Source organism: Pseudophryne corroboree, chromosome 11, assembly GCF_028390025.1.
Source record: "Pseudophryne corroboree isolate aPseCor3 chromosome 11, aPseCor3.hap2, whole genome shotgun sequence".
Classification (NCBI taxonomy): Eukaryota; Metazoa; Chordata; class Amphibia; order Anura; family Myobatrachidae; genus Pseudophryne; species Pseudophryne corroboree.
In genome coordinates, this window is record NC_086454.1 from 300555636 (window position 1) to 300582122 (window position 26487).

The 26487-nt window shown below is 48.2% G+C and overlaps 1 protein-coding gene across 1 annotated transcript in view; it reads right to left on the reverse strand.

Annotated features, from left to right (window-relative positions):
- The window catches only part of PIEZO1 (piezo type mechanosensitive ion channel component 1 (Er blood group)), a 277074-nt gene that overhangs the window by 123522 nt on the left and 127065 nt on the right, over positions 1-26487 (reverse strand). Inside the window, exon 2 of the mRNA XM_063944250.1 lies at positions 18826-18921. Within this exon, the coding sequence (XP_063800320.1) occupies positions 18826-18921 (96 nt within the window). The remainder of the gene's footprint in view (positions 1-18825; positions 18922-26487) is intronic.

Genomic DNA, 26487 nt, shown 5'->3' on the forward strand with positions numbered 1-26487 from the left:
GGGAATGAAATGGAGCGTACTCTACCATGTCGAAAGCTAACACCATGGGGCCTAGTACTTGCATTGCCGAGTGTATCAACACTCGTGGGCGAGAAAGGAAGCATCTGATCCTGTCCTGAAGTTTCAGGACTTTCTCTGGAGACAGAAACAATCTTTGGCTGTGTCCCCAGCAGTGCCCCCAGGTGCACCATGCTCCGAGCAGGGACCAGCGAGAACTTCAAGTTGATGAGCGACCTGTGGGTTTGCAGGAATTGTACCGTCAGTTCCAGATGACGGAGGAGAACCTCTTGGGAGTTCACCAGTATCAGCAAGTCATCCAGATACGGCAGGATCCTGATACCCTGACGGCGGAGAAGAGCCGTCATTACGCCCATGATCTTGGTGAAAATCTTGGTGAAAATGGCAGAGCCTGGAATTGATAATGTAGGTTGCCAATAGCAAACCGTAGATATTGCTGATGCGAAATAGCAATAGGTATATGCAGGTAAGCATCCTGTATGTCCTGGGATACCATATAGTCCTCGGGTTCCATGGCCAGCACAATAGAGTGCAGGGTTTCCATGCGGAATTTGGACACCCTCACAAATTTGTTCAAAGATTTGATATGAGGTTTAGACCGGAAGGACCAGTTGGGTTTTGGGACTAGAAACAGAGTCGAATAGTATCATCTGCCTATCTGGGATAGAGGTACCGGTACTACCACTCCTGTGTCCAGGAGGGATCGTACAACCAGGTGTAGAGCCTGCGGTTTCAACGGATCCGAAGGAAGAACCGTTGTGCAGAACTGGCGAGGGGGACGTCTCTTGAAAGAGACTGGGTACCCGTGAGAGACAACTTCTCGCACCCATGCATCTGAAGTGGTCTTTAACCAGACCAGATCCCAAAGGAGGCGGCCCACCCCGCCATGCAGCGGGCTTGTCCTGTTTGGAAGCAGGCTGACAGGCAGCCTAGGATTGTTTAGATTTGGGCTTAGTGGCTTTGGAAGTACGAGCATGTCTCCGGTACGTCTGACCCTTCGATTTTCCTGGAGGACGAAAAGAACAAAAAGTGGTACTCAGCCTTCGGAGCAGAAGGATTAGTACTTGGGAGAAACGCAGTCTTGGCAGATGCCAAGTCAGTCACAATTTTGTTCAGATCCTCCCCAAAGAGGATGTCTCCCTTAAAGGGAGCACCTCCAGGGTCTTTTTGGAGTCCAGGTCCACCTTCCAGGACCTCAACCACAGAATACGGCGAGCCAGTATAGACGAGGTAAGATGCCTTGGCCGCCATAACACCTGCCTCCGAGGACTCCACCTGAATATAGTGGGAGGCGGTGGTAATAAGAGACAGATATTGTCTGGCAGTGTCAGATATATCCTGAGGTAGCTCTTCCTCCAATGCCTGAACCCATGCTTCAATTCCTTTAGCGGCCCAGGAGGCTGCTATAGTGGGTCTATGTACAGCCCCGGTAAGGGAGTAAATGGACTTCAGGCATCCCTCCACACGCTTATCCGTCAGCTCCTTCAGTGAGGTGACAGTGGTGACAGGCAGAGCGGATGACACCACAAGACGGGCGACATGAGAGTGGTGGATTTTCCCATTTGTTACTCAACTCAGCAGGGATAGGATAACGAGCTAGCATCTTTTTAGACAGAGAATTTCTTTCCTGGAGAAGACCAGGATTCCTGACATATGTCAATTAAACGGTCAGAATGCGGTAAGACTACTTTAGAAACCTTCTGATGTTTAAACTTATCAGGTTTCTTAGACGCAGTAGTGGGATCTTCCGCATCATCAATTTGTAGAATCAGCTTAATAGCCTCCACTAGGTCAGGGACATCAACCAGAGTTGTAGGTTCCTCATCAGAAGCAACGGATTCAGTCTGACAGATCAGTATATTCCCCATCCTCATCAGAAGAATTATCTGAAATGTTAGTGGATTGTGAGGAGGAAGCAGCCCGCTTAGATGACCTCTTGACCCCAGCGGGGCGTGAGGTAGGCTTTTGTACCACCATAAATGTATTTAATTGTTGTATCTGGGTAGACAGAGCGTCTGCCCAGGGTGGATTAACTACAGGGACAATCTGTGATTGCAATGGCACAGGAGGTCCCACAGGGAGTGTAAGACGTGACACCAGCGTATGCAACATACTGGAAAATGCTTGCCAAGGTTGCTCCTGAGTGACTACGGGAGCTGCGGGCTGACTGGGAGATGTATGGCACGCAGTACACAAACCATCAGTTATAACTCCCCCCCTTAGGTAAATCCGTGGTACACGCCCTGCATGATGCTGAAGCGTCGGCGGATTTCCTGCCCTGCATGGCAGACATGATAGTAGATGTAGCCGCAGAGCTAAACAGTACAAAATAGCCAGACAAAAACAATACCTGCAAATAACCCCCTTATGTTATGTGACACAAACAGAAGATTAAAGCGGTATGATGTGACTGAAACACACAATAAAACGCACTAAAATATATATGTATACACAGATATAACAATGCACAGTAGACACTGGATGTATATCTCAGAACACTTGTACTAAATGTTCAGGCAGAAGCACACTTGTTCTTAACTAACACTGTCTAAAATGACATGTAGAATACTTAAGTGACTGTAAAATCACAGCGCTGATGAGGCAGGCAGATTTACAGAGGATACTTAGCCTAGCAGTCCCGGAGAATAGACGCAGCTATGTGAGAAAATGGCGCCAAAATCTCAGTCAGGGAGTGAGGGAGAGTGATAAGCAACTCCAGGGCGGGAACACCAGCAGTAGATGGCGCCTGGAGCTGAAGGAGGGGCTACAGGTCAGCACCTTATTTCCTCTGCTGGTCCTCACCAACGGGTACTGTGGAACCTATGTAATATGGATTTCTTAAAATCCGACCTGTGCTTCCTGCCCTGGTGGATATAGTGGGGTCCCTGCGCAGTACAGTGTCCACACCAGCGTTGCGGTCCGTCTCCTGGGACCGTGATCGGAACGCGATTTACTGGCGGGTCCCGCCTGGGGGACCCTCTTATCTCTTCCCTGATGTGCAGCCACGTGATCCTGGAGAGCGTCAGCGGAGGTGTGCCTATGAACCGATGCACCTCCGCTGCAAGTACCCGGGAACCGGCCGCGGGAGTATGCAGCGCTGCAGAGGAGGTGATGGAGCCGCAGCACAGCATGTCAGTATGACACAGAAAGTGCTGCGGCCCTTGAAGTCTTCTAAAAGCTCTTTTCAGGGATGCCTAGCACAGCCCCCCTGTTAGGTGACCTGCACTGCAGGCACCAACTTACAAACTGAGCTCCAGTGTCCAGAGGCGGGGTTATAGAGGAGGCGGTGCAAGGAATCCTGGGAACCGTCAAAGCTTTATCCTGTTGGTGCCTCGGATCAAGATCCAACTGTACACCACCGATATATTCCCTGTGGAACACAGTGTACCCCGCTGCAGATAAGAAGATTAATATGATCAGTGATACTTACCATATGCTGTACATCTATTCCCATAGATGGAATGAAACAATACTTTTTACAGATCTAGACATTAAGGGAATCCCAAGTATGCACTTGCTGTTAACTTACTTTGATAAAAAACAAAAAACAAATTCACACACACACACACATATTTCTTTATGCTTAGATTTATCAATAAGCATTTCTTGGCAAGATACATTTCATAATGTTCTGACTTCGTGTTCTTAAAGAATTCCCACATCAGGTAGTGTTGCATTTAGAATACATTTATGCAGAAAAATGATCTGGTTTACTGCAGCTTGCCTATTCTCCTGGAATAGTCACCAATTCCCATGAGAGCAGGGAACCATCTTATATTCTGGCCACATCCCACGTTTGCATGGGGGTGGGGCGATGGTGATGCAAAATGGATTGTCATGCCTCCTGCAATTGCCACTTGTGCAAGATCTACCAGGGTATACTCTCAAAAGACATCTAGTCCACAGTAACTTTTTGACAAGCCCGGGAGCAACCAAGGTCTTCATAAGAGTGTTAGCTTTTGATCTAAATTTTAGTGGTGGCAGAATTTGAGATTTGGGGAGTTTTGTAGTCATATATAAACAGGCGAGGTGGTTTTGCTTAATTTAATTTGCCTTTTGACAACCAAATGTCAAACATGCCCAGTAGGATCTTGCCTAAAACACAATCTAAAATGTGAGAAAGACGAAAGACTAAGGGGTCTGTTTACTAATCCTTAAAGTTGACGGAGATAATGTACCAGCCAACAAGCTCCTAACTGTCATTTTTCAAACCCAGCTTGTGACATGGCAATTAGGAGCTGATTGGCTGGTACTTTATCTCCATAGACTTTATCTCCATCCAAAGCTTAGTAAATTGACCCCTTAATTGCTCTAGAGCACAGGTTTTCAAACTATCTTCAGGACCCCCAAAACAGTTCACAGTTTCCAGGTCTCCTCACAGAGTTGCAAGTGAAATAATTAGCTCCATTGTGGACTTTTTAAAATGTGTCAGTGAGTAATGAACGCACCTGTGCACCTACTAGGTGAGCTGGAAATCGTGAACTGTGTGGGGTACTGAAGACCAAGTTTGAGAACCTCTGCTCTAGAGCATTTTATTTGGTCTTTACTAGAACTGTGTCAGATGGGGTAATATCGATAGCAGGGCCGTAACTAGAAATTTTAGCTCTGTGTGCAAGAAACAGCATAGTCGCCCCCCAATTTACAAAACAAGGCCAAGGTGCGTGCCAAAAATAATACCAATTCATATTATGCTGTACAGAAGTCTCCATTATTCAAATTACGCTGCACAGTAGCACCACTTACACATTACACCAGGTAGAGCCCCTTTTACACATTACGCCAGGTAGAGCCCCATTTTACACATTACTCCAGGTAGAGCCCCTATCACACATTATGCCAGGTAGAGCTCCTTTTACACATTACGGCAGGAAGAGTCCCCTTCTACACATTACGGCAGGCAGAGTTCCCTTTTACATATTACGGCGGCAGAGTTCCCTTTTACACATTACGGCGGCAGAGTCCCTCTCTTTACATATTACGGCAGGCAGAGTCCCTCTTTTTACACATTAGGCAGGGGGGAGAGAGAGGGAGGGAGAGAGATATGCCTGCAGTCAGGGGAGCCGCCACTCTTCCGGTGACCCCACAGCATGGTGGGGAGTCACCGCTCCTAGAGCCCGGCGCTGCGGAACAGCACGGGGGGGGGGGGGGGGCAGTTACTCCTGACACAGCAGGGGAGACCAGCATGGAGACCACAAGCTACAGCGCCCGGCAACCAATGTATATCACACGCTGATAAGGTTGTCAGCTGCATGCTGGTCTCCCTTGTGTGGCACGGCCCTATCATGTGTGTGCCAGTGGATGCGCCCACAGTGCAGATAAGAGGGTGAGGAGGGAGAGAGGGGCAGCAGGTAGAGAGAGAGAGGGGGGGACGAGTGGAAGACAAAGAAAGAGGGAATGAGAGAGAGAGAGAGAGAGAGAGAGAGAGAGAGAGAGAGAGAGAGAGAGAGAGAGGGGTGGTAGGGGGAAGCGAGAAAGGGGTGGAGGGGAGAGGGGTAGAAGGAAGAAAGAGGAGGGGAGAGAAGGACAGAGAGGGAGATGGAGAGGGAGAGAGGGAGGGGTGACGTGAGGCGAGAGGGGATGGGTTGGGATGGGGATGGAGACTGAGAGAAGATAGAGATGCTGTGGCTTAATTTGAGTGGCAGCAGGCAGCAACAGCCAGCGAGACATACACGTACCTGAGTGATCAGCAGTACTGGTGTTCTCTTATTGTGAGAATGGGTGGTCACGGCGGCAGGGAATGCTGCCAGTCTATTAAAAAAAACTCAATAATAAAATAAGGTTTTGCAACTGCGCCTGAAAATATATCAATTGGCAATGTTTGGTAATATACCCGTTTTATTTTGTCACCAATTACCTTGGGATATGCAACATACGTGTTAATGTATTCACAAAATGATGTTTCTATAATTACACAAAAGGAAAAATGAAGAAAAGAAAAAAAAAAAAAGAAGAAAAGGGAAGAAAAATAATAATAATAATAATAATAGTAGAAATAATATTGCAGTAATAATAGTAGTAATAATATTGTAGAAATGATGCTACTAATAAAAAAACAAAAATTAGGAAAAAATAGGAAAATATGAAAAAATAAGATTTTAAACCTACCGGTAAATCTTTTTCTCCTAGTCCGTAGAGGATGCTGGGGACTCCGTAAGGACCATGGGGTATAGACGGGCTCCGCAGGAGACATGGGCACTTTAAAGAACTTTAGATGGGTGTGCACTGGCTCCTCCCTCTATGCCCCTCCTCCAGACCTCAGTTAGAGAACTGTGCCCAGAGGAGACAGACAGTACGAGGAAAGGATTTTGGTAATCTAAGGGCAAGATTCATACCAGCCCACACCATCCACACCGTATAACCTGGAATATACGCAATAAGTTAACAGTATGGGACTGATCTTAACTGTAACATAACCCTTATGTCAGCAATAACTATATACAAGTCTTGCAGAAATATGTCCGCACTGGGACGGGCGCCCAGCATCCTCTACGGACTAGGAGAAAAAGATTTACCGGTAGGTTTAAAATCTTATTTTCTCTTACGTCCTAGAGGATGCTGGGGACTCCGTAAGGACCATGGGGATTATTCCAAAGCTCCAGACCGGGCGGGAGAGTACGGATGACTCTGCAGCACCGATTGAGCAAACATGAGGTCCTCATCAGCCAGGGTATCAAACTTGTAGAATTTTGCAAAAGTGTTTGAACCCGACCAAGTCGCCGCTCGGCAAAGCTGTAATGCCGAGACGCCTCGGGCAGCCGCCCAAGAAGAGCCCTCCTTCCTAGTGGAATGGGCCTTAACCGAATTTGGTAACGGCAATCCAGCCGTAGAATGAGCCAGCTGAATCGTGTTACATATCTAGCGAGCAATAGTCTGCCTAGAAGCAGGAGCGCCAACCTTGTTGGCTGCATACAGGACAAACAGTGCCTCTGTTTTCCTAACCCGAGCCGTCCTGGCTACGTAAATTTTTAAGGCCCTGACTACATCCGGGGACTTGGAATCCTCCAAGTCACTCATAGCCACCGACACCACAATAGGTTGGTTAATATGAAACGATTAAACCACCTTAGGCAAAAATTTAGGACGAGTCCTCAACTCTGCTCTATCCACATGGAAAATCAGATAGGGGCTTGCAGATGCCAAGGCCAACAACATGACCACCTTCCAAGTGAGAAATTTTAATTCCACTGTTTGAAGGGGCTCAAACCAGTGAGATTTTAGGAACTGTAACACCACGTTAAGGTCCCATGGTGCCACTGGAGGCACAAAAGGAGGCTGTATGTGCAGCACTCCCTTTACAAAAGTCTGGACTTCTGGGAGAGAAGCCAATTCCTTCTGAAAGAAAATTGATAGGGCCGAAATCTGTACCTTAATGGAGCCTAATTTAAGGCCCATATCCACTCCTGTCTGCAGAAAGTGGAGAAAACGGCCCAGATGGAAATCTTCCGTAGGGGCATTCTTGGATTCACACCACGATACATACTTTCTCCAGATACGGTGATAATGTTTCGCCGTCACCTCCTTCCTAGCCTTTATCAGAGTAGGGATGACTTCTTCTGGAATGCCTTTCCCAGCTAGGATTCGGTGTTCAACCGCCATGCCGTCAAACGTAACCACGGTAAGTCTTGGGACACGCAGGGCCCCTGTTGCAACAGGTCCTCTCTAAGAGGAAGAGGCCACGGATCTTCTGTGAGCATTTCCTGAAGATCTGAATACCAGGCCCTTCGAGGCCAATCTGGAACAATGAGTATTGTCTGCACTATTTTCCGTCTTATGATTCTCAATATCTTTGAGATGAGTGGAAGAGGAGGGAACACATAGACCGACTGTAAACACCCACGGTGTCACCAGGGCATCCACTGCGACTGCCTGAGGGTCCCTTGACCTGGCACAATACCTCCGAAGCTTCTTGTTGAGGCGTAACTCCATCATGTCTATTTGAGGAAGTCCCCAATGACTTGTTATCTCTGCAAAAACTTCTTGATGAAGTCCCCACTCTCCTGGATGGAGATCGTGTCTGCTGAGGAAGTCCGCTTCCCAGTTGTCCACTCCCGGAATGAAGACTGCTGCCAAAGCGCTTATGTGATTTTCCGCCCAGCGCAGAATCCTGGTGGCTTCCGCCATTGCCACTCTGCTCCTTGTTCCGCCTTGGCAGTTAACATTAGCCACGGCTGCGACATTGTCTGATTGAATCAGAACCGGTAGGTCGCGAAGAAGATTCTCCACTTGACGTAGGCCGTTGTATATGGCCCTCAATTCCAGTACGTTGATGTGTAGACAAGCCTCCTGGCTTGACCATATTCCTGAAAGTTTCTTCCTTGTGTGACTGCTTCCCATCCTCGGAGGCTCACGTCCGTGGTCACCAGAACCCAGTCTTGAATGCCGAACCTACAACCCTCTAGAAGGTGAGCACTCTGCAGCCACCACAGGAGAGACACCCTGGCCCTGGGGGACAGGCTTATTTTCTGATGAATTTGAAGATGGGACCCGGACCACTTGTCTAGAAGGTCCCACTGAAACGTCCTCGCATGAAACCTGCCGAAGGGGATGGTCTCGTAGGTCGCCACCATTTTCCCCAGTACTCGAGTGCATTGATGGACCGACACTCTTTACGGTTTTAACAGGTCTCTGACCATGTTCTGGAGTTCCTGGGCTTTTTCCATTGGGAGAAAAACCCTCTTTTGTTCCGTGTCCAGAATCATGCCTAAGAAAGATAGCCGAGTCGTTGGAACCAACTGCGACTTTGATAGATTTAGAATCCAGCCATGTTGCTGCAGCACTCTCAGGGAGAGCGACACGCTTTTCAGCAACTGATCTCTCGATCTCGCTTTTATCAGGAGATCGTCCAAGAATGGGATAATTGTGACTCCCTGCCGGCGCAGGACCACCATCATTTCCGCCATTACGTTGGTGAAAATCCTCGGGGCCGTGGAAAGCCCAAACGGCAACGTCTGAAACTGGTAATGACAGTCCTGTACAGCGAATCTCAGGTATGCTTGATGAGGGGGATATATGGGGACATGAAGGTATGCATCCTTTATGTCTAGTGACACCATAAAATCCCCCCTTCCAAGCTGGAGATAACTGGAGCGATTCCATCTTGAATTTGAACTTTTTTAAGTACAGGTTTAGGGATTTTAAATTTAGAATGGGTCTGACCAAGCCATCCGGTTTCGGGACCACAAATAGGGTTGAATAGTACCCCTTCCCCTGTTGAACTAGGGGAACCTCGACAACCACTTGTTGTTGACACAGTTTTTGAATTACAGCTAAAACTATCCCCCTTTCTGGGGACGAAGCAGGTAAGGCCGATTTGAAAAACCGGCGAGGAGGCACGTCTTCGAATTCCAGCTTGTAACCCTGGGATACAATTTCCATTGCCCAAGGATCCACGTCTGACTGAACCCAGACGTGGCTTAAGAGTCGAAGACGTGCCCCCACCGGCGCGGACTCCCTCAGTGGAGCCCCAGCGTCATGCGGTGGATTTAGTAGAAGCCAGGGAGGACTTCTGCTCCTGGGAATTAGCTGTAGCAGGCAGTTTTTACCCACTACCCTTACCCCTGGCGAGGAAGGAAGAGCCCCGACCTCTTGACTTATGCGACCGAAAGGACTGCATCTGATATTGCGGCGTTTTCTTTTGCTGTGGAGAAACATAAGGTAAAAAAGTAGATTTACCCGCGGTAGCTGTGGAAACCAGGTCGGCGAGACCTTCCCCAAATAAATCCTCACCTTTGTAAGGTAAAACTTCCATGTTTCTTTGAGTCGGCATCACCCGTCCATTAGCGGGTCCACAGGGCTCGCCTAGCAGAAATCACCATGGCGTTGGCTCTCGAACCTAGCAGACCAACGTCTCTCTGAGCGTCTCTCATATTTAAGACTGCGTCTTTAATATGACCTAAGGTCAATAAAATGGTATCCCTATCCAGGGTATCAATGTCAGCTGACAAAATATCCGTCCAAGCCGCAACAGCGCTACAAACCCAAGCCGACACTATTGCCGGTCTGAGCAAGGAACCCGTATGTATATAAATTGATTTTAAGGTAGTTTCCTGTCTGCGATCAGCAGGATCCTTGAGGGCCGCCGTGTCTGGAGACAGTAGCGCCACCTTTTTGGACAAGCGCGTTTTCTTGTCTGGAGTTTGTCTGGAGTTTCCCACGCTTTTTCAAATAACGCGTTCAGCTCATGAGATGGGGGAAAGGTTACCTCAGGGTTCTTTTTCTTAAACATGTGTACCATCTTGTCAGGGACAGAGGGGTCATCAGTGATATGCAAAACATCCTTTATTGCAATAATCATATAATGAATACTTTTGGCCACCCTTGGGTGTAACCTCGCATCATCGTAGTCGACACTGGAGTCAGAATCCGTGTCAGTATCAGTGTCTGCTACTTGGGACAGGGGACGTTTCTGAGACCCTGAGGGGCCCTGTGACACAGTCAAAGCCATTGATTGACTCCCTGTTCTATCCCTGGACTCTGCTTTGTCCAATCTCTGATGTAATAAAGACACATTTGCATTTAAAACATTCAACATGTCCAACCAGTCAGGTGTCGGCGTTGCCGACGGAGACACCACAATCATCTGCTCCACCTCCTCCTTAAATGAGCCTTCCGCTTCATACATGCCGACACACGCGTACCGACACCCCCACACACTCAGGGATATATCTATATGGAGACAGTTCCCCAATATGGCCCTTTGGAGAGACAGAGAGAGAGAGAGAGAGAGAGTATGCCAGCACACACCCAGCGCCAACTGCTACTGGAAACAAATTCCCAGATATACAGCGCTTTTATATCAAAATATATATTTGGGTGGGTTATTTTATTTCTGTGCAGGGTAAATACTGGCTGCTTTATTTTTACACTGCAAATTAGATTGCAGATTGAACACACCCCACCCAAATCTATCTCTCTCTGCACATGTTATATCTGCCTCCCCTGCAGTGCACATAGTTTTGCCCAATTGCTATCAAAAATCCTGCTGCGATCAACTTGGAATTACCCCCCTTGTTCAAACTTCACAGTGCAATATTAAGGAGGTGGGACGCCACGCTCCTTTCCAGCACATTACCTGGACTCATTATCTACACTTGTTTTTATAGTGTACTGTGTGTATACTTATATATTTTTCATATTTTCCTATTTTTTTTTTTATTTTTTATTAGTAGCATCATTTCTACAATATTGTCTACTATTATTATTTTTCTTCTTTTTTTTCCTTCATTTTTCCTTTTGTGTAATTATAGAAACATCATTTTGTGAATACATTAACACGTATGTAGCATATCCCAAGGTAATTGGTGACAAAATAAAACAGGTATATTACCAAACATTGCCAATTGATATATTTTCAGGCGCAGTTGCAAATCCTTATTTTATTATTGTGTATTCTTTGTTAGGTGTGTGAGTTTAGCCTCATTTGCAATTTTGCTGCCACATACCCGTACCCATAGAAGGAGAGCGCAGGATACAACTATTGGTTTATTAAAAAAAACTCCATACTCTCGGCATCCCCTGCGCGGCTCCCTGCTCGTCCTGCACTGTATGGTGTGAGAGGAGACAATTGTGCTGCTGCAGGAGTCAATGAGGGGGAGAGCGGGGTGGAGCACACAAAGAGACAGTCGGATGACTGCAGTGCCCAGTGCGGAAGCTATATTGTAAATCAGTAGCGGTATAGAAGGAGCCGGGTGCAACGCTACTATTATTTATTATAGGGGGGTGCACTGTATCTAGTGGCGGCCAATCGAGGTGGGTGTGGATGGTGCGCCCACAGCGCAAATGTGCTGTGTGCTAGGCACCATCCGCCCACACCTAGTTACGGGCCTGATCGATAGGGATGTATCGCCTAGGATAATGGAGGGAATGTCAGGAGAGGAAGTGAGGAAGCAAAGTTGTCAAGGAATTCGGAGGGCATGCCAAGGGGCAGTAAATGACAGCTACTCGTAGATGAACAGGTTGGAAGAAGCTTATAGCATGGACCTCAAATGTAGAGAATGTAAGGGATGATTCTGGGGGTATCAGTTGATATGAGTAGCTAGAGGGTAGCAGGAGCCAAACACCACCACCGTGGCGACCCCCAGGATGGGGGGGGAGGGGGGCGTGAGGAACGCGAGTTAACATGCCACATTGTACTGTTGCCAGTACACAGTGCTTAACAGACATTTCCATGAACCTGGTGTCACGATCCGGACTACTGGACATAATTTTTTACCTTTTAGGTGTCTTCTGAGGCTGGCTCAGCGTTCCAGGGCCGGGTCTCAATCATGTTGCTAAATGTCCTTACTTCATATTTCCTCTCTGCCAGTCCGCAAGTCCTGTCATAGGGAACTCTTAAATGGAATGGTGTTTCTAGCTCATTGCGGCCTCCGCCGCCATTACTGTACTCTCATCACTAGGATGGCTCTGCATAGCGTCTCCTGTCAGTTGCGGCCTCCGCCACCATTGCTGCGCCCTCAGCGCATGGACGGATCTGTGTGGCGTCTCCTGTCAGCTGCAGCCTTTGCCGCAATTACTATAGTAAAGCACTACAGGTCTGTGCGGCGCCTGCCATCCGCTGTAGCTTTCGCCGCCGGCTCTGGGAGGTTGCTGTGCAGTTTGACATTCACTGTGTCCTGCGGCCGCTGCCGCCATTACTGTGAAAGCTCCACATGGAATTACAAACCAAGTTTCCCTCCAAGAACCAGTATGGGCGCAGCCATGTTGATTCTGATCACATGATGATATTTCCACCAATCTACAGTCTCACTGAGCTCTGCCTAATTGCAGATCCAATCCCTGCACTGCGGAGGGTATAAAGGGACTCATCCTAGACCAGGAAGTGGTCAGTGCTTTGGTTGTCATTTCCAGTGTATCCTGTCTCTGCTCTCTGTTACTACTGTGTTCCAGGTATTCCAGCTCCTGAGTCTCCAGTTCTGCAGAGACCAGCACCAAATCCCACCCTGCGGTGCCTGCCTGACTCCATAGTATCCTCATTGCCTTCTGCTATTGGCAGTGCTTCAAAAACACCAGCTTCCAGCATTGGGCTTCCAGTGGTGTTCAGCTACCTATTGTCATCGATGCTCCGCCATCGGTGTTCCAGTGATCTACAGTATTCAAGTCATATGTTTTCTCAATTCATCGATCTCTAGCATCACCAGTGTCATTCAACTCCGCTGCTAACACTGGTTCATCCGCACTTCATTCACAGTTCTTCATTATCCGTTCCATCCGGCAAAACCGGCAGTCTACAAGCATCATTCATTCTGCAGTACGTTCAGCCTCTGTATTACACCTGCTGACCAGTTCCAGCTTTCATCTACTCTACAGCACCTAGATGTTGGTAAAAGGACTTTCCATCTCCTAATCTCCCGAGCTAGCTTTGTGCGGATACCACACCTAAGGGAATATTACAACTGCTATTTCTTGTGGAACTGTATACTGCTTTTAACCATTTCTCATATCATAACTGTGCTACTGTCGGTGTACCACCAGAACTGTGTTCAATAAACAAACATTCATAAATCAATAAATAAACATTTTTATCTTTGTTGTCGTGGTCACATCTTCGGGCATTGGTGGTAGAAATCCTCTATGTCTAAAGGCCCGTACACACTGGTCGATGTATCGGCCGTTCTCTTGAACGGCCGATACATCGCGGGACCGTCGGCCAGTGTGTACGGGCGATACGTCTGTGAACTTCGTCGTTCACAGACGTATCGCGTCGGCCGCGCAGCACAGCCGACAGCCAATATATCTAACGATATATTGGCGCGTCGCTGTGTGTGTACGGGGCGGTCGGCCGACCGCCCGTACACATGCTGCGGCGGCCGGCGGTGCGCCCGCCCGCCCAGTTCATGACGTCAGTCCCCCGACGGATCGGGCAGTGTGTATGCACAGCACACTGCCCGATCCGTACATAGATATATCTGCAGATCAATTGATCTGCAGATATATCTAATAGTGTGTACCCACCTTAAGAGTCCTATTCTGCTACCCAGATTTACCTTTACACCAGCCCTTACAACGGAGGCCGTTTCAGACCAACACCAGCCCTCAGTTGTGACACCTATAACCTGTGTGCAGCTGAGTCAGGCGCCAAAACGTGGGACCCTTTAGCCTCTGGGCCCCATAGCAATGGCACCTACTATAAGCTACGCCCATGGCAGTGGTGTGCGCAAGCTTTTCTGGATCGCTAGTACCCCTTTCACACATCCAATGCCGGATCCCACCCAGGAATTGGAAACGGGTCCTTACCGGGTGGGATCCGGCACTGGAGCCTCAGCGCTGGCTTCCAGACCCGGCAATATGCCGGGCCAGTTGCCATAGCGACAGGGGGTGGAGCTGGCAGAGGAGGTGGAGGTGGCACTGGGATATGAGCTCATCTCCACGTCACCTCTCCCTATGTAGTAAATGGGTCTGGATCACATTGACCGGGAACCCGTTTTCACTGCACTGACCCGGTATTTTACCCGGGAATAACCCTTCTTATTACCCGGGTTGAATTACCGTGTCAGGCGACCAGGGAATTCTCTAAGGCCCCTTTCACATCGCACACTGACCCGCGTCGACCCGGCAATATGCTGGGGCGGTTGCCATAGCGACGGGGGGGGGGGGCTGGCAGCGGGAGAGGGGATGGAGGCGGCACTGGGAGATGAGCTCATCTCCGCGCCGTCTCTCCCTATGTAGTAAATGGGTCTGGGTCTCATTGACCCGGGAACCCGTTTTCACTGCCCCTGACCCAGTATTCAACCTGGGAATAACCCCTCTTATAACCCGGGTTGAATTACCGGGTCAGGCGACCCGGGAATTCTCCAAGGCCCCTTTCACATCGCACACTGACCCGGCAATATGCCAAGTGGATACCGGGTTATTTTTGCGATGTGAAAGGGGTAATGGCAGGCTGCAATACCTCTACCATCCCTCAAAAACAGCACTGTATTTCCAAGTGAACCAGAGGCTTCTGTTTAGCATGGTGAGCGGGGACACATTCGCTGAACGTAGGATCATCATCCTCAGATCCTAAACGCCCCACTATACAGTGACAGTGCTGGGTGTCAAATCATTGCGATAGTATACTGCCGTAATAAACAACACATTACATTTTTAAGCAGAAACCATTATGGACTTCAGAGGAGGTAGCCATTTTGTTTACTGAACTAATTATCTGAATGCAGCCTATAAATGCACAGTCACCGGTTCCTAGCAAATATTGGTGGAGCCCACAAGATGGCTGAGTGATGGACAAGGCCTAGTTACAGAACAAAGAAGCAAAAAAGGGGTACTACAAAAAAGTAACATAAAAAAAATAAAAAATCCTCAGCCCCATTTTGACAGCGTGGATCTATCTTACTTAGAAGAGCTTATTATACGGTTGTCAGGATAAATATAACCGGCCCATCCAAAGAAAGAAGTGTTTTCCAGAAGCGGCAAGGAGCATGCAGGGTCATATCACCATGATGTAAAAATAAATATATATTTACTGAAGATAAACTGTAAGAGCTGCGGGACAGAGGATAGGAAAAGTAAGAGGAACTCAAACAAGGGAAGGTTTATACGAAGAGGCAACTTGGCAGAGAGGACAGAATGGAGGGGGGAGGGAGGGGGGTAGAAAGACAGGCAAAGGAGACATCAGGCGCTACGTAGAGAATGGGTATAAAATACAGGGGAGGGGAGTAACGGTTTGGAACATCCCAAGAATGTCTGATAAAACCAGAAAGACTGGAAACATTGCAGACAACCATGAAAACAAACACTAGCGGAGAGATATCTGTTCAGCAGCGCAGGGAGAGGGAAAAGAGACTGTGCAAGTGCAGACGAGAGAGAGGAGACAGACGCATATAGAACACAAGAGTCAGGGACTGCAGGAGAGAAACTGGTGGGGTAAAAAAGGAAGCATTAAAAAAAAAAAGGACTAAAATGAGAGTAATTAGAAGACTGAAAGTAGTGAGAAGCCGTCTTTCACTGAGGGGATGACAGCTACTAATCAGCTCCTTCCTCACTGCATGGTAATGTGCAAGTGACCTCGGATGACACTGCTGGCATAGAGAGTCCCTCATACAACCAGCCTCTATACGGATAGGTCTGGGGCAGGTTTATTAGGCCTGGTGCAGTTACTGGGGTAAGGCAGAAAGTCTGTCCATAAACAACATTCCACGCAGTACTAATGCCTTACAGGTATGGAATCTGTAATCCGGAACGTTTGGGATGTAGGATTTCTATATGGGGGTTTTCCCCATGCCCTATATAAAATATAGTAAATAAAAGGAAAAAAAACCTCAGGTTTTCTACCGATTTTCCATGTATTTGTTTCATCACTGAATTGTGTAACAGTGCTCCTCACAATGACTGCTTGTGCAAACTTATATGCACTATATAAAAAAAGAAGAGAAATCACATCAGTGTACATTATAGCATCACTGAAGAGGAGTCAAAATTCTCCGCTTTGGGAAAACTTTTTTGGGAAGCATAAAACCTCTCCAACCCACATATTCCTATGCTATTATAGTGGAGATGCTAAGGGCTCCATTTAGTAACAATGCTAATTGTCAGCGACAGATTTCATGTACTATTGCAACAATATTAACAAATATGGCCCCAGTATTTAACTTAACTCTTTGGCAAAGTCCAACGGTGTCCCTGTCCTTAGGTGCGTTGCTGGCAGCCTGATACTGCCAGCAATGAAGTGAGTAATTTGCTGCAGCACTCTCCTCAATGAGTGTGTCTGGTGTTATGGAAGTGGGAAGCTGCAGCACTCTCCTGAATGAGTGATCCTGGCGTTATGGACGTGGGAAGCTGCAGCACTCTCCTGAATAAATGTGCCTAGGGTTATGGAAGTGGGAAGCTGCAGCACTCTCCTGAATGAGTGAGCCTGGTGTTATGGAAGTGGGAAGCTGCAGCACTCTCCTGAATGAGTGAGCCTGGCGTTATGGACGTGGGAAGCTGCAGCACTCTCCTGAATGAGTGATCCTGGCGTTATGGAAGTGGGAAGCTGCAGCACTCTCCTGAATAAATGTGCCTAGGGTTATGGAAGTGGGAAGCTGCAGCACTCTCCTGAATGAGTGATCCTGGCGTTATGGAAGTGGGAAGCTGCAGCACTCTCCTGAATAAATGTGCCTAGGGTTATGGAAGTGGGAAGCTGCAGCACTCTCCTGAATGAGTGATCCTGGCGTTATGGAAGTGGGAAGCTGCAGCACTCTCCTGAATGAGTGATCCTGGCGTTATGGAAGTGGGAAGCTGCAGCACTCTCCTGAATGAGTGATCCTGGCGTTATGGACGTGGGAAGCTGCAGCACTCTCCTGAATGAGTGATCCTGGCGTTATGGAAGTGGGAAGCTGCAGCACTCTCCTGAATGAGTGATCCTGGCGTTATGGACGTGGGAAGCTGCAGCACTCTCCTGAATGAGTGATCCTGGCGTTATGGAAGTGGGAAGCTGCAGCACTCTCCTGAATGAGTGATCCTGGCGTTATGGACGTGGGAAGCTGCAGCACTCTCCTGAATGAGTGATCCTGGCGTTATGGAAGTGGGAAGCTGCAGCACTCTCCTGAATGAGTGATCCTGGCGTTATGGACGTGGGAAGCTGCAGCACTCTCCTGAATGAGTGATCCTGGCGTTATGGAAGTGGGAAGCTGCAGCACTCTCCTGAATGAGTGATCCTGGCGTTATGGACGTGGGAAGCTGCAGCACTCTCCTGAATGAGTGATCCTGGCGTTATGGAAGTGGGAAGCTGCAGCACTCTCCTGAATGAGTGATCCTGGCGTTATGGACGTGGGAAGCTGCAGCACTCTCCTGAATGAGTGATCCTGGCGTTATGGAAGTGGGAAGCTGCAGCACTCTCCTGAATGAGTGATCCTGGCGTTATGGACGTGGGAAGCTGCAGCACTCTCCTGAATGAGTGATCCTGGCGTTATGGAAGTGGGAAGCTGCAGCACTCTCCTGAATGAGTGATCCTGGCGTTATGGACGTGGGAAGCTGCAGCACTCTCCTGAATGAGTGATCCTGGCGTTATGGAAGTGGGAAGCTGCAGCACTCTCCTGAATGAGTGATCCTGGCGTTATGGACGTGGGAAGCTGCAGCACTCTCCTGAATGAGTGATCCTGGCGTTATGGAAGTGGGAAGCTGCAGCACTCTCCTGAATGAGTGATCCTGGCGTTATGGACGTGGGAAGCTGCAGCACTCTCCTGAATACATGTGCCTAGGGTTATGGAAGTGGGAAGCTGCAGCACTCTCCTGAATGAGTGAGCCTGGTGTTATGGAAGTGGGAAGCTGCAGCACTCTCCTGAATGAGTGAGCCTGGCGTTATGGAAGTGGGAAGCTGCAGCACTCTCCGGAATAAATGTACCTGGGGTTATGTAAGTGGGAAGCTGCAGCACTCTCCTGAATGAGTGTGTATCTGGTATTATGTATGCAATAGACCAGTGTTTCCCAACCGCGGTCCTCAAGGCACACTAACAGTCCTGGTTTTAGTGATATCCAGGCTTGAACACAGGTGACTTAATTAGTACCTCAGTTATTTTGATTTAACATCTGTGCTGAAGCCTGGATATCACTAAAACCTGCACTGTTGGTGTGCCTTGAGGACCGTGGTTGGAAATGCCTGCAATAGACTGTAGCACCTTCTCCATTATTAAATTGACTTTATAGGGGCTGCTGTGCGAGTCAGATTAACACTTTCTGCACTGTACCATGCAGGGCTGCTGTGTAGATGGAAGCAGCTTTGATTTGGCATGCTTGAGGCGGATATTACTGTCTGTCAGTCTCCTGATTGACAAGTGATTATACAGCGGCCTCCATTCGTGCTCCAGCAGGAGTGTGCACCAAGCAATGTATTACCTTTCATGCTGTGGGCGGTGGGACCAGCGAACCATGGTAATAGTAGTAGGAACAACAGGTAGACCAGGGACAGCAAGTTGTAACGAAATACACAGGCTGCAGGAAAAAAAAGACAGATAATTAGTTACTGTCCCAAAATACAATTATTCTGCTACAAATATGGACACGTTATTGATTACGTCTAATTAAGCAAATATTTTGCATTGAAAGGAGAAGTTTTATTAAAGAGGAGTCCTTTATAAATGTGTGTCCATCAGGTCAGTAACAGAAGATGCTTTTGTGCAACATGTAAGGCCAGAGCCAAAGACAGATAATATGTCATAATCACAATCAGCAGACCTCATTTAGGAGCTAGAAATAAATGTGTACCCAGACAAATGTTGCAGTCCAACGAGGGCAAATGCAATTTATGTTTGCAATAAGGGAAATGTCACGTACTGTAGCAAATACAGGGCAACTTTTTTCCTTTTCACTGCATTTAGAAAATAGCTAATGCGGGCCACACGTCATGGTACAGATTCCCTGATACTTCACGGATAGGCGATCTGGCGGGGAATCTGGGAAATTCTGCAGGTTAAAAATCCCTGATTTGCTGATCCCGATAATATTTTGATCTGTACTCAAGGAAATGCAACATATTGGAATTGCCCTGATCCATCGTAGATTTATGGGGCCTATTAGACGTGTCCCCTCCCAACTCTCAAATCCAGCTTTTCTCTTCTTGCCTCCGGAAGACAGTGGAGGGCCAGGTCCAGTTTCGAGAGAACCAAACAAATCATTACAGCCATGCCCCTGCAATAAAAATTGATTATGGGCCTTATTCAAGGTTGATTGCAAAACAAAATTTTTCTCTAATGGGCAAAACCATGTGCAGTGCAGGTGAAGCAGATATAACATGTGCAGAGAGAGTTAGATTTGGGTGGGATGTGTTCAAACTGAAATCTAAATTGCAGTGTAAAAATAAAGCAGCCAGTATTTATCCTGCACAGAAACAATATAACCCACCCAAATCCAACTGTCTCTGCACATGTTACATCTGCCCCACCTGCACTGCACATGGTTTTGCCCATTAGAGGAAAATGTTTTGCAATAAACCTTGAATTAGGCCCTACATGTGGTACGGCAATACAAAAGGAGGGGAAGTTAGGACGCCATTTATAGCAAATAGAGTAGTCACTCCCCTCACACAGCCCACTTCTCAGGAGAATTGGGAAGGCAGCCAGGAGTGTCACCTCCTTCCCTAGGAGCACTAGTCCACATTCAGGACTCTCAGAAATTGCCTAAATGTATCTCAACTATTCAAATTTCTTCAGGCAACACCTAACCGTACTCATCAGAATAGAAGCAAGGTGGCAGCCATTTTGATTTTGTCATAGTAATGACTATTTCAATGCCACGGTGTTAAGCGAGGGATGAAACTCACACTAAAAGTTAATAATCAAATCGATACCATAGTTCATGGGACCACATTTCCTAACATTTGAAAACCATTTCCAGGGACCCTTTGATGCTGGTTGCACGCAGCTGTCCATAACACACATGGGATACTACATCCCAAACCCCAGTCTCCCAGCTTGCATAATCACAGGGTGGGTTACAACAAGCTCATTAGTTTCACAATTCTTGAGGTACAGCAGCTACATGTTCTGGGGAGGAGATGTATCAAACCTTGGAGATAAAAGAGAAATAAGGGGGCCCATTTAATCAACGAGTGATAAAATAAGATTTTACACTTACCGGTAAATCTATTTCTCGTAGTCCGTAGAGGATGCTGGGACTCCGTAAGGACCATGGGGAATAGACGGCTCCGCAGGAGACATGGGCACTTTAAGAAAGACTTTTAGACTCTGGGTGTGCACTGGCTCCTCCCTCTATGCCCCTCCTCCAGACCTCAGTTAGAGAAACTGTGCCCAGAGGAGATGGACAGTACGAGGAAAGGATTTTTGTTAATCCAAGGGCAAGATTCATACCAGCCACACCGTATAACTTGTGAGAAACTACCCAGTTAACAGTATGAACAAACATAGTCTCGGTCCAAACCGATGAACTATAATATAACCCTTATGTAAGCAATAACTATATACAAGTCTTGCAGAAGAAGTCCGCACTTGGGACGGGCGCCCAGCATCCTCTACGGACTACGAGAAATAGATTTACCGGTAAGTGTAAAATCTTATTTTCTCGAACGTCCTAGAGGATGCTGGGACTCCGTAAGGACCATGGGGATTATACCAAAGCTCCCAAACGGGCGGGAGAGTGTGGATGACTCTGCAGCACCTATTGAGCAAACAGGAGGTCCTCCTCAGCCAGGGTATCAAACTTATAGAACTTTGCAGAAGTGTTTGACCCCGACCAAGTAGCAGCTGTAGTGCCGAGACCCCTCGGGCAGCCGCCCAAGACGAGCCCACCTTCCTAGTGGAATGGGCCTTAACCGATTTCGGTAACGGCAATCCTGCCGTAGAATGAGCCTGCTGAATCGTGTTACAGATCCAGCGAGCAATAGTCTGCTTTGAAGCAGGGCCGCCAACCTTGTTGGCTGCACACAGGACAAACAGTGCTTCTGTTTTTCTGATCCTAGCCGTTCTGGCCACGTACATTTTCAAAGCCCTGACCACATCAAGGGACTCTGAATCCTCCAAGTCACATGTAGCCACAGGCACGACAATAGGTTGGTTCATATGAAAGGATGAGACCACCTTAGGTAGGAATTAAGGACAGGTCCGCAACTCCGCTCTATCCATATGGAAAACCAGATAGGGGCTTTTATGTGATAAAGCCGCCAATTCCGAAACTCGCCTAGCCGAAGCCAAGGCTAACAACATGACCACCTTCCAAGTGAGATATTTCAACTCCACTGTTTTAAGTGGTTCAAACCAATGCGACTTAAGGAAACTTAACACCACGTTAAGGTCCCAAGGTGCCACCGGAGGTACAAAAGGAGGCTGAATATGCAGTACTCCCTTCACAAAAGTCTGTACTTCAGGTAAAGAGGCCAATTCCCTTTGAAAGAAAATGGATAAGGCCGAAATCTGAACTTTAATGGAGCCTAATTTCAGGCCCAAATTAACTCCAGTTTGTAGGAAGTGAAGAAAACGGCCTAGATGGAATTCTTCCGTAGGAGCATTCCTGGCCTCACACCAAGAAACATATTTTCGCCATATTCGGTGATAATGTTTAGACGTCACGTCCTTCCTAGCCTTTATTAGCGTAGGAATGACCTCATCCGGAATACCTTTTTCCGCTAGGATCCGGCGTTCAACCGCCATGCCGTCAAACGCAGCCGCGGTAAGTCTTGGAACAGATAGGGACCTTGTTGTAACAGGTCCTGCCTTAGAGGAAGAGGCCACGGATCTTCTGTGAGCATTTCTTGCAGATCCGGATACCAGGTCCTTCGTGGCCAATCTGGAACAATTAGGATTGTTCTCATTCCTCTCCCTCCTACCATTCTCAACACCTTGGGTATGAGAGGAAGAGGGGGAAATACATAGACCGACTGGAACACCCACGGTGTCACTAGGGCGTCCACAGATACCGCCTGAGGGTTTCTTGACCTGGCGCAATACCTTTGTAGCTTTTTGTTGAGACGGGATGCCATCATGTCTATTTGGGGTAGTCCCCACCGACTTGCAATGTGCGCGAAGACTTCCTGATGAAGTCCCCAGTCTCCCGGATGCAGATCGTGCCTGCTGAGGAAGTCTGCTTCCCAGTTGTCCACTCCCGGAATGAACACTGCTGACAGAGCGCTTACATGATTCTCCGCCCAGCGAAGAATTCTGGTGGCTTCCGCCATTGCCACTCTGCTCCTTGTGCCGCCTTGGCAGTTTACATGAGCTACTGCAGTGATGTTGTCTGACTGGATCAGAACTGGACAATTGCGAAGTAAGATCTCCGCTTGACGTAGGGCGTTGTATATGGCCCTTAGTTCCATGATGTTGATGTGAAGACAAGTCTCTTGACTCGACCAAAGTCCTTGGAAATTTCTTCCCTGTGTGACTGCTCCCCAACCTCGGAGGCTCGCGTCTGTGGTCACCAGGATCCAGTCCTGAATGCCGAACCTGCGGCCTTCCAGGAGGTGAGCACTGTGCAGCCACCACAGGAGAGATATCCTGGCTCTGGGAGACAGGGTGATCCTTTGATGCATTTGTAAATGAGACCCGGACCATTTGTCCAGTAGGTCCCATTGAAAAGTCCTCGCATGGAACCTGCCGAAGGGGATGGCCTCGTACGATGCCACCATCTTCCCCAGGACACGGGTGCAGTGAAGCACTGAAACCTTTTTTGGCTTTAATAGGTTCCTGACCAGAGCTATGAGCTCCTGAGCCTTTTCCATCGGAAGAAAAACCTTTTTCTGTTCTGTGTCCAGAATCAGGCCCAAAAAGGTCAGACGCGTTGTAGGAACCAGCTGGGACTTCGGAATATTGAGAATCCAGCTGTGCTGTTGCAACGTCCTCACTGACAGTGACATGCTGTCCAGTAACTTCTCTCGAGATCTCGCCTTTATGAGGAGATCGTCCAAGTATGGGATAATTGCGACACCCTGCTTGCGCAGGAGCACCATCATTTCCGCCATTACCTTGGTGAAAATTCTCGGGGCCGTGGAAAGCCCTAACGGCAACGTCTGAAATTGGTAATGACAGTCCTGTACCGCAAATCTCAGGAACGCCTGGTGAGGAATAAAAATCGGAACATGAAGGTAAGCATCCTTTATGTCCAGGGAAACCATCCAATCCCCCCCCCCCCCCCCCCCCCCTCCAGGCTGGCGATGACCGCTCTGAGCGATTCCATCTTGAACTTGAACTTTTCAAGTACAGGTTCAGGGATTTCAGATTTAAAATGGGTCTGACCGAACCGTCCGGTTTCGGAACCACAAACAGGGTTGAGTAATACCCCTTTCCTTGCTGGAGAAGAGGAACCTTGACTATCACCTGTTGCAGGTACAATTTTTGAATTGCAGTTAACACTAACTCCCTTTCTGACGGAGAAGCTGGCAGAGCCGATTTGAAAAACTGGCGAGGAAGCATCTCTTCGAATTCCAGCCTGTATCCCTGAGAAACAATCTCTATTGCCCAGGGATCCACCTGTGAGTGAACCCAGACGTGGCTGAAAAATCGAAGACGTGCCCCCACTTGATCTGGCCCCCCCAGGGAAGCCCCAGCGTCATGCGGTGGATTTTGCAGACGTAGGGAGGGGGGGGGGGGGGGGGGACTTCTGCTCCTGGGAACTAGCTGTGTGCAGCTTTTTTCCCTTGCCTTTACCTCTGGCAAGAAAGGACGATCCCCGTACCTTTTTGCTTTTATTTGAACGAAAGGACTGCATTTGGTAATGAGGTGCCTTCTTAGTATGTTGTGGGGGAACATAAGGTAAAAAATTCGATTTACCAGCCGTAGCAGTAGAGACAAGGTCCGAGAGGCTTTCTCCAAACAACTCCTCCCCCCAAATGTCTCTTTGAGCATCCCTCATATATAACGCAGCATCCTTGATATGCTCTAAGGTCATTAGAATGGTATCCTTATCTAAGGTCTCAATCTCCGTAGACAAGGAATCTGTCCATGCTGCGACAGCACTACAAACCCAGGCCGATGCCATAGCCGGCCTAACAATAGTACCAGAATGTGTGTAAATGTACTTCATGGTAACTTCCTGCTTACGATCCGCAGGATCCTTGAGGGTAGCAGTATCCTGGGAAGGCAGTGCCACCTTCTTGGATAAGCGTGTCAATGCCTTGTCTACTTTAGGCGAAGATTCCCATCGTATCCTGTCCTTTTGTGGGAAGGGATACGCCATAAGAATCCTTTTGGGAACTTGTAGTCTCCTGTCTGGAGATTCCCAAGCCTTTTCGCACAATTCGCTTAGCTCAAATGAGGACGGAAAGGTGATCTCAGGCTCTCTCTCTTTATACATGTGTACCCTCGTGTCAGGGACAGGGGGTTCCTCAGTAATATGCAAAACCTCTTTAATAGCAATGATCATGTAACAAATACCTTTAGCCACTTTTGGCTGTAATTTTGCATCCTCATAGTCGACACTGGAATCTGAATCCGTGTCGGTATCTGTCTCAGTGATCTGGGATAATGTGCGTTTCTGAGACCCAGAAGGTCCCGGTGCCACTGGGACAGGCATGGTCTGACTACCTGACTGATCCCTAGCCTCAGTCTTGTCTAATCTCTTATGCAATAAATTTACATTAGCATTCAAGACATTCCACATATCCATCCAGTCCAGTGTCGGCGGCGGGCTTCTGTCCCGCTCAAACTTAATAAAATATGGCGGGGGCTCTTTTATATACATGTACAGTGCCCACCTGTACATGTATATAGTCATTTGCCATAGGAGAGGTATTCTATTGCTGCCCAGGGCGCCCCCCCCCCCCCCTGCTCCCTTACAGTGACCGGAGTGTGTGAGGTGTATGGGAGCAATGATGCACAGCTGCAGTGCTGTGCGTTACCTCAGTGAAGCACCCGAGGGCTTCTGCCGCCTCAGTAGTCTTCTTTCTTCGTTTCTTCCGGCTCTGTGAGGAGAACGGCGGCGCAGCTCTGGGATGAACGCCCAGGACGAACCTGTGTTCCACTCCCTCTGGAGCTAATGGTGTCCAGTAGCCGAGAAGCAGAGCCTATCATTTAAGTAGGTCTGCTCCTCTCTCCTCAGTCCCTCGATGCAGGGAGTCTGTTGCCAGCAGAGCTCCCTGAAAATAAGAAAAAAACCTAACAAAATGCTTTCTTAGCAGGAAACTCAGGAGAGCTCCCTGCAGTGCACCCATCTCTTCTGGGCACAGTCTAAAACTGAGGTCTGGAGGAGGGGCATAGAGGGAGGAGCCAGTGCACACCCAGAGTCTAAAGTCTTTCTTAAAGTGCCCATGTTTCCTGCAGAGCCAATGAGCTCCCAACTGTCATTTTTAAAACATGACAGGTCGGAGCCGATTGGCTGGAGTGCCATTTATCATTCACAATGAGTTTTATCACTTGTTGATAAATGAGTCCCAAAGTAACGACCAATCAGTTCCGAACTGAACGGTCAAGGCCTGTGTTTGGAAAAAGACAGTTAGGAGCAGATTGGTAATTTCTCTCTCTCCACTTTATCACTCTCCAAGGCTAAGTAAATCTGTCCCACATTATCTCTCTCCAAGCTTTAATACATCTCTCCCATGGTGGAATTCTGCAACTACAATAGAGCAGAAGTGATTGTTGTAAGTAAAGCTGCTTGTAGTCCTCCTTTAACATCCAAATAGAATACATGCATACTACTAATACCCCTTTCACCCCAGCAGCTTTGAACAAGGGTTATTGGCACATGAGCGCGCATAACCCGTGTTCCTGTGCGGTGTGAAAGGTCCCAGGGGCAATATACCGGGTTGAGAGACCCGGTATTTCAACCCTGCTAGCGAGCAGGGTTGAACGCGTGTTCAACGCGGCTCGCTGTGCGGTGTGAACGGGAGCCGGGTCAGTGCGACCAGTTTCCCGTTCACAGTGTATGGACGGGCGGCGCTTGGAGATCTTGCGATCTCCCAGCACCGTCCACGCCGCGTCACCAGCCCGGCATATTGCCGGGTTCAGTCTGCGGTGTCAAAGGGGGTATTGAGGCGGGTCGCACACTGGGAGCTCCCATGTCAGTCTCCCGGGTGTGACCCGCCTCAGACGGTATGAAAAGGGTATTATATTCACCATA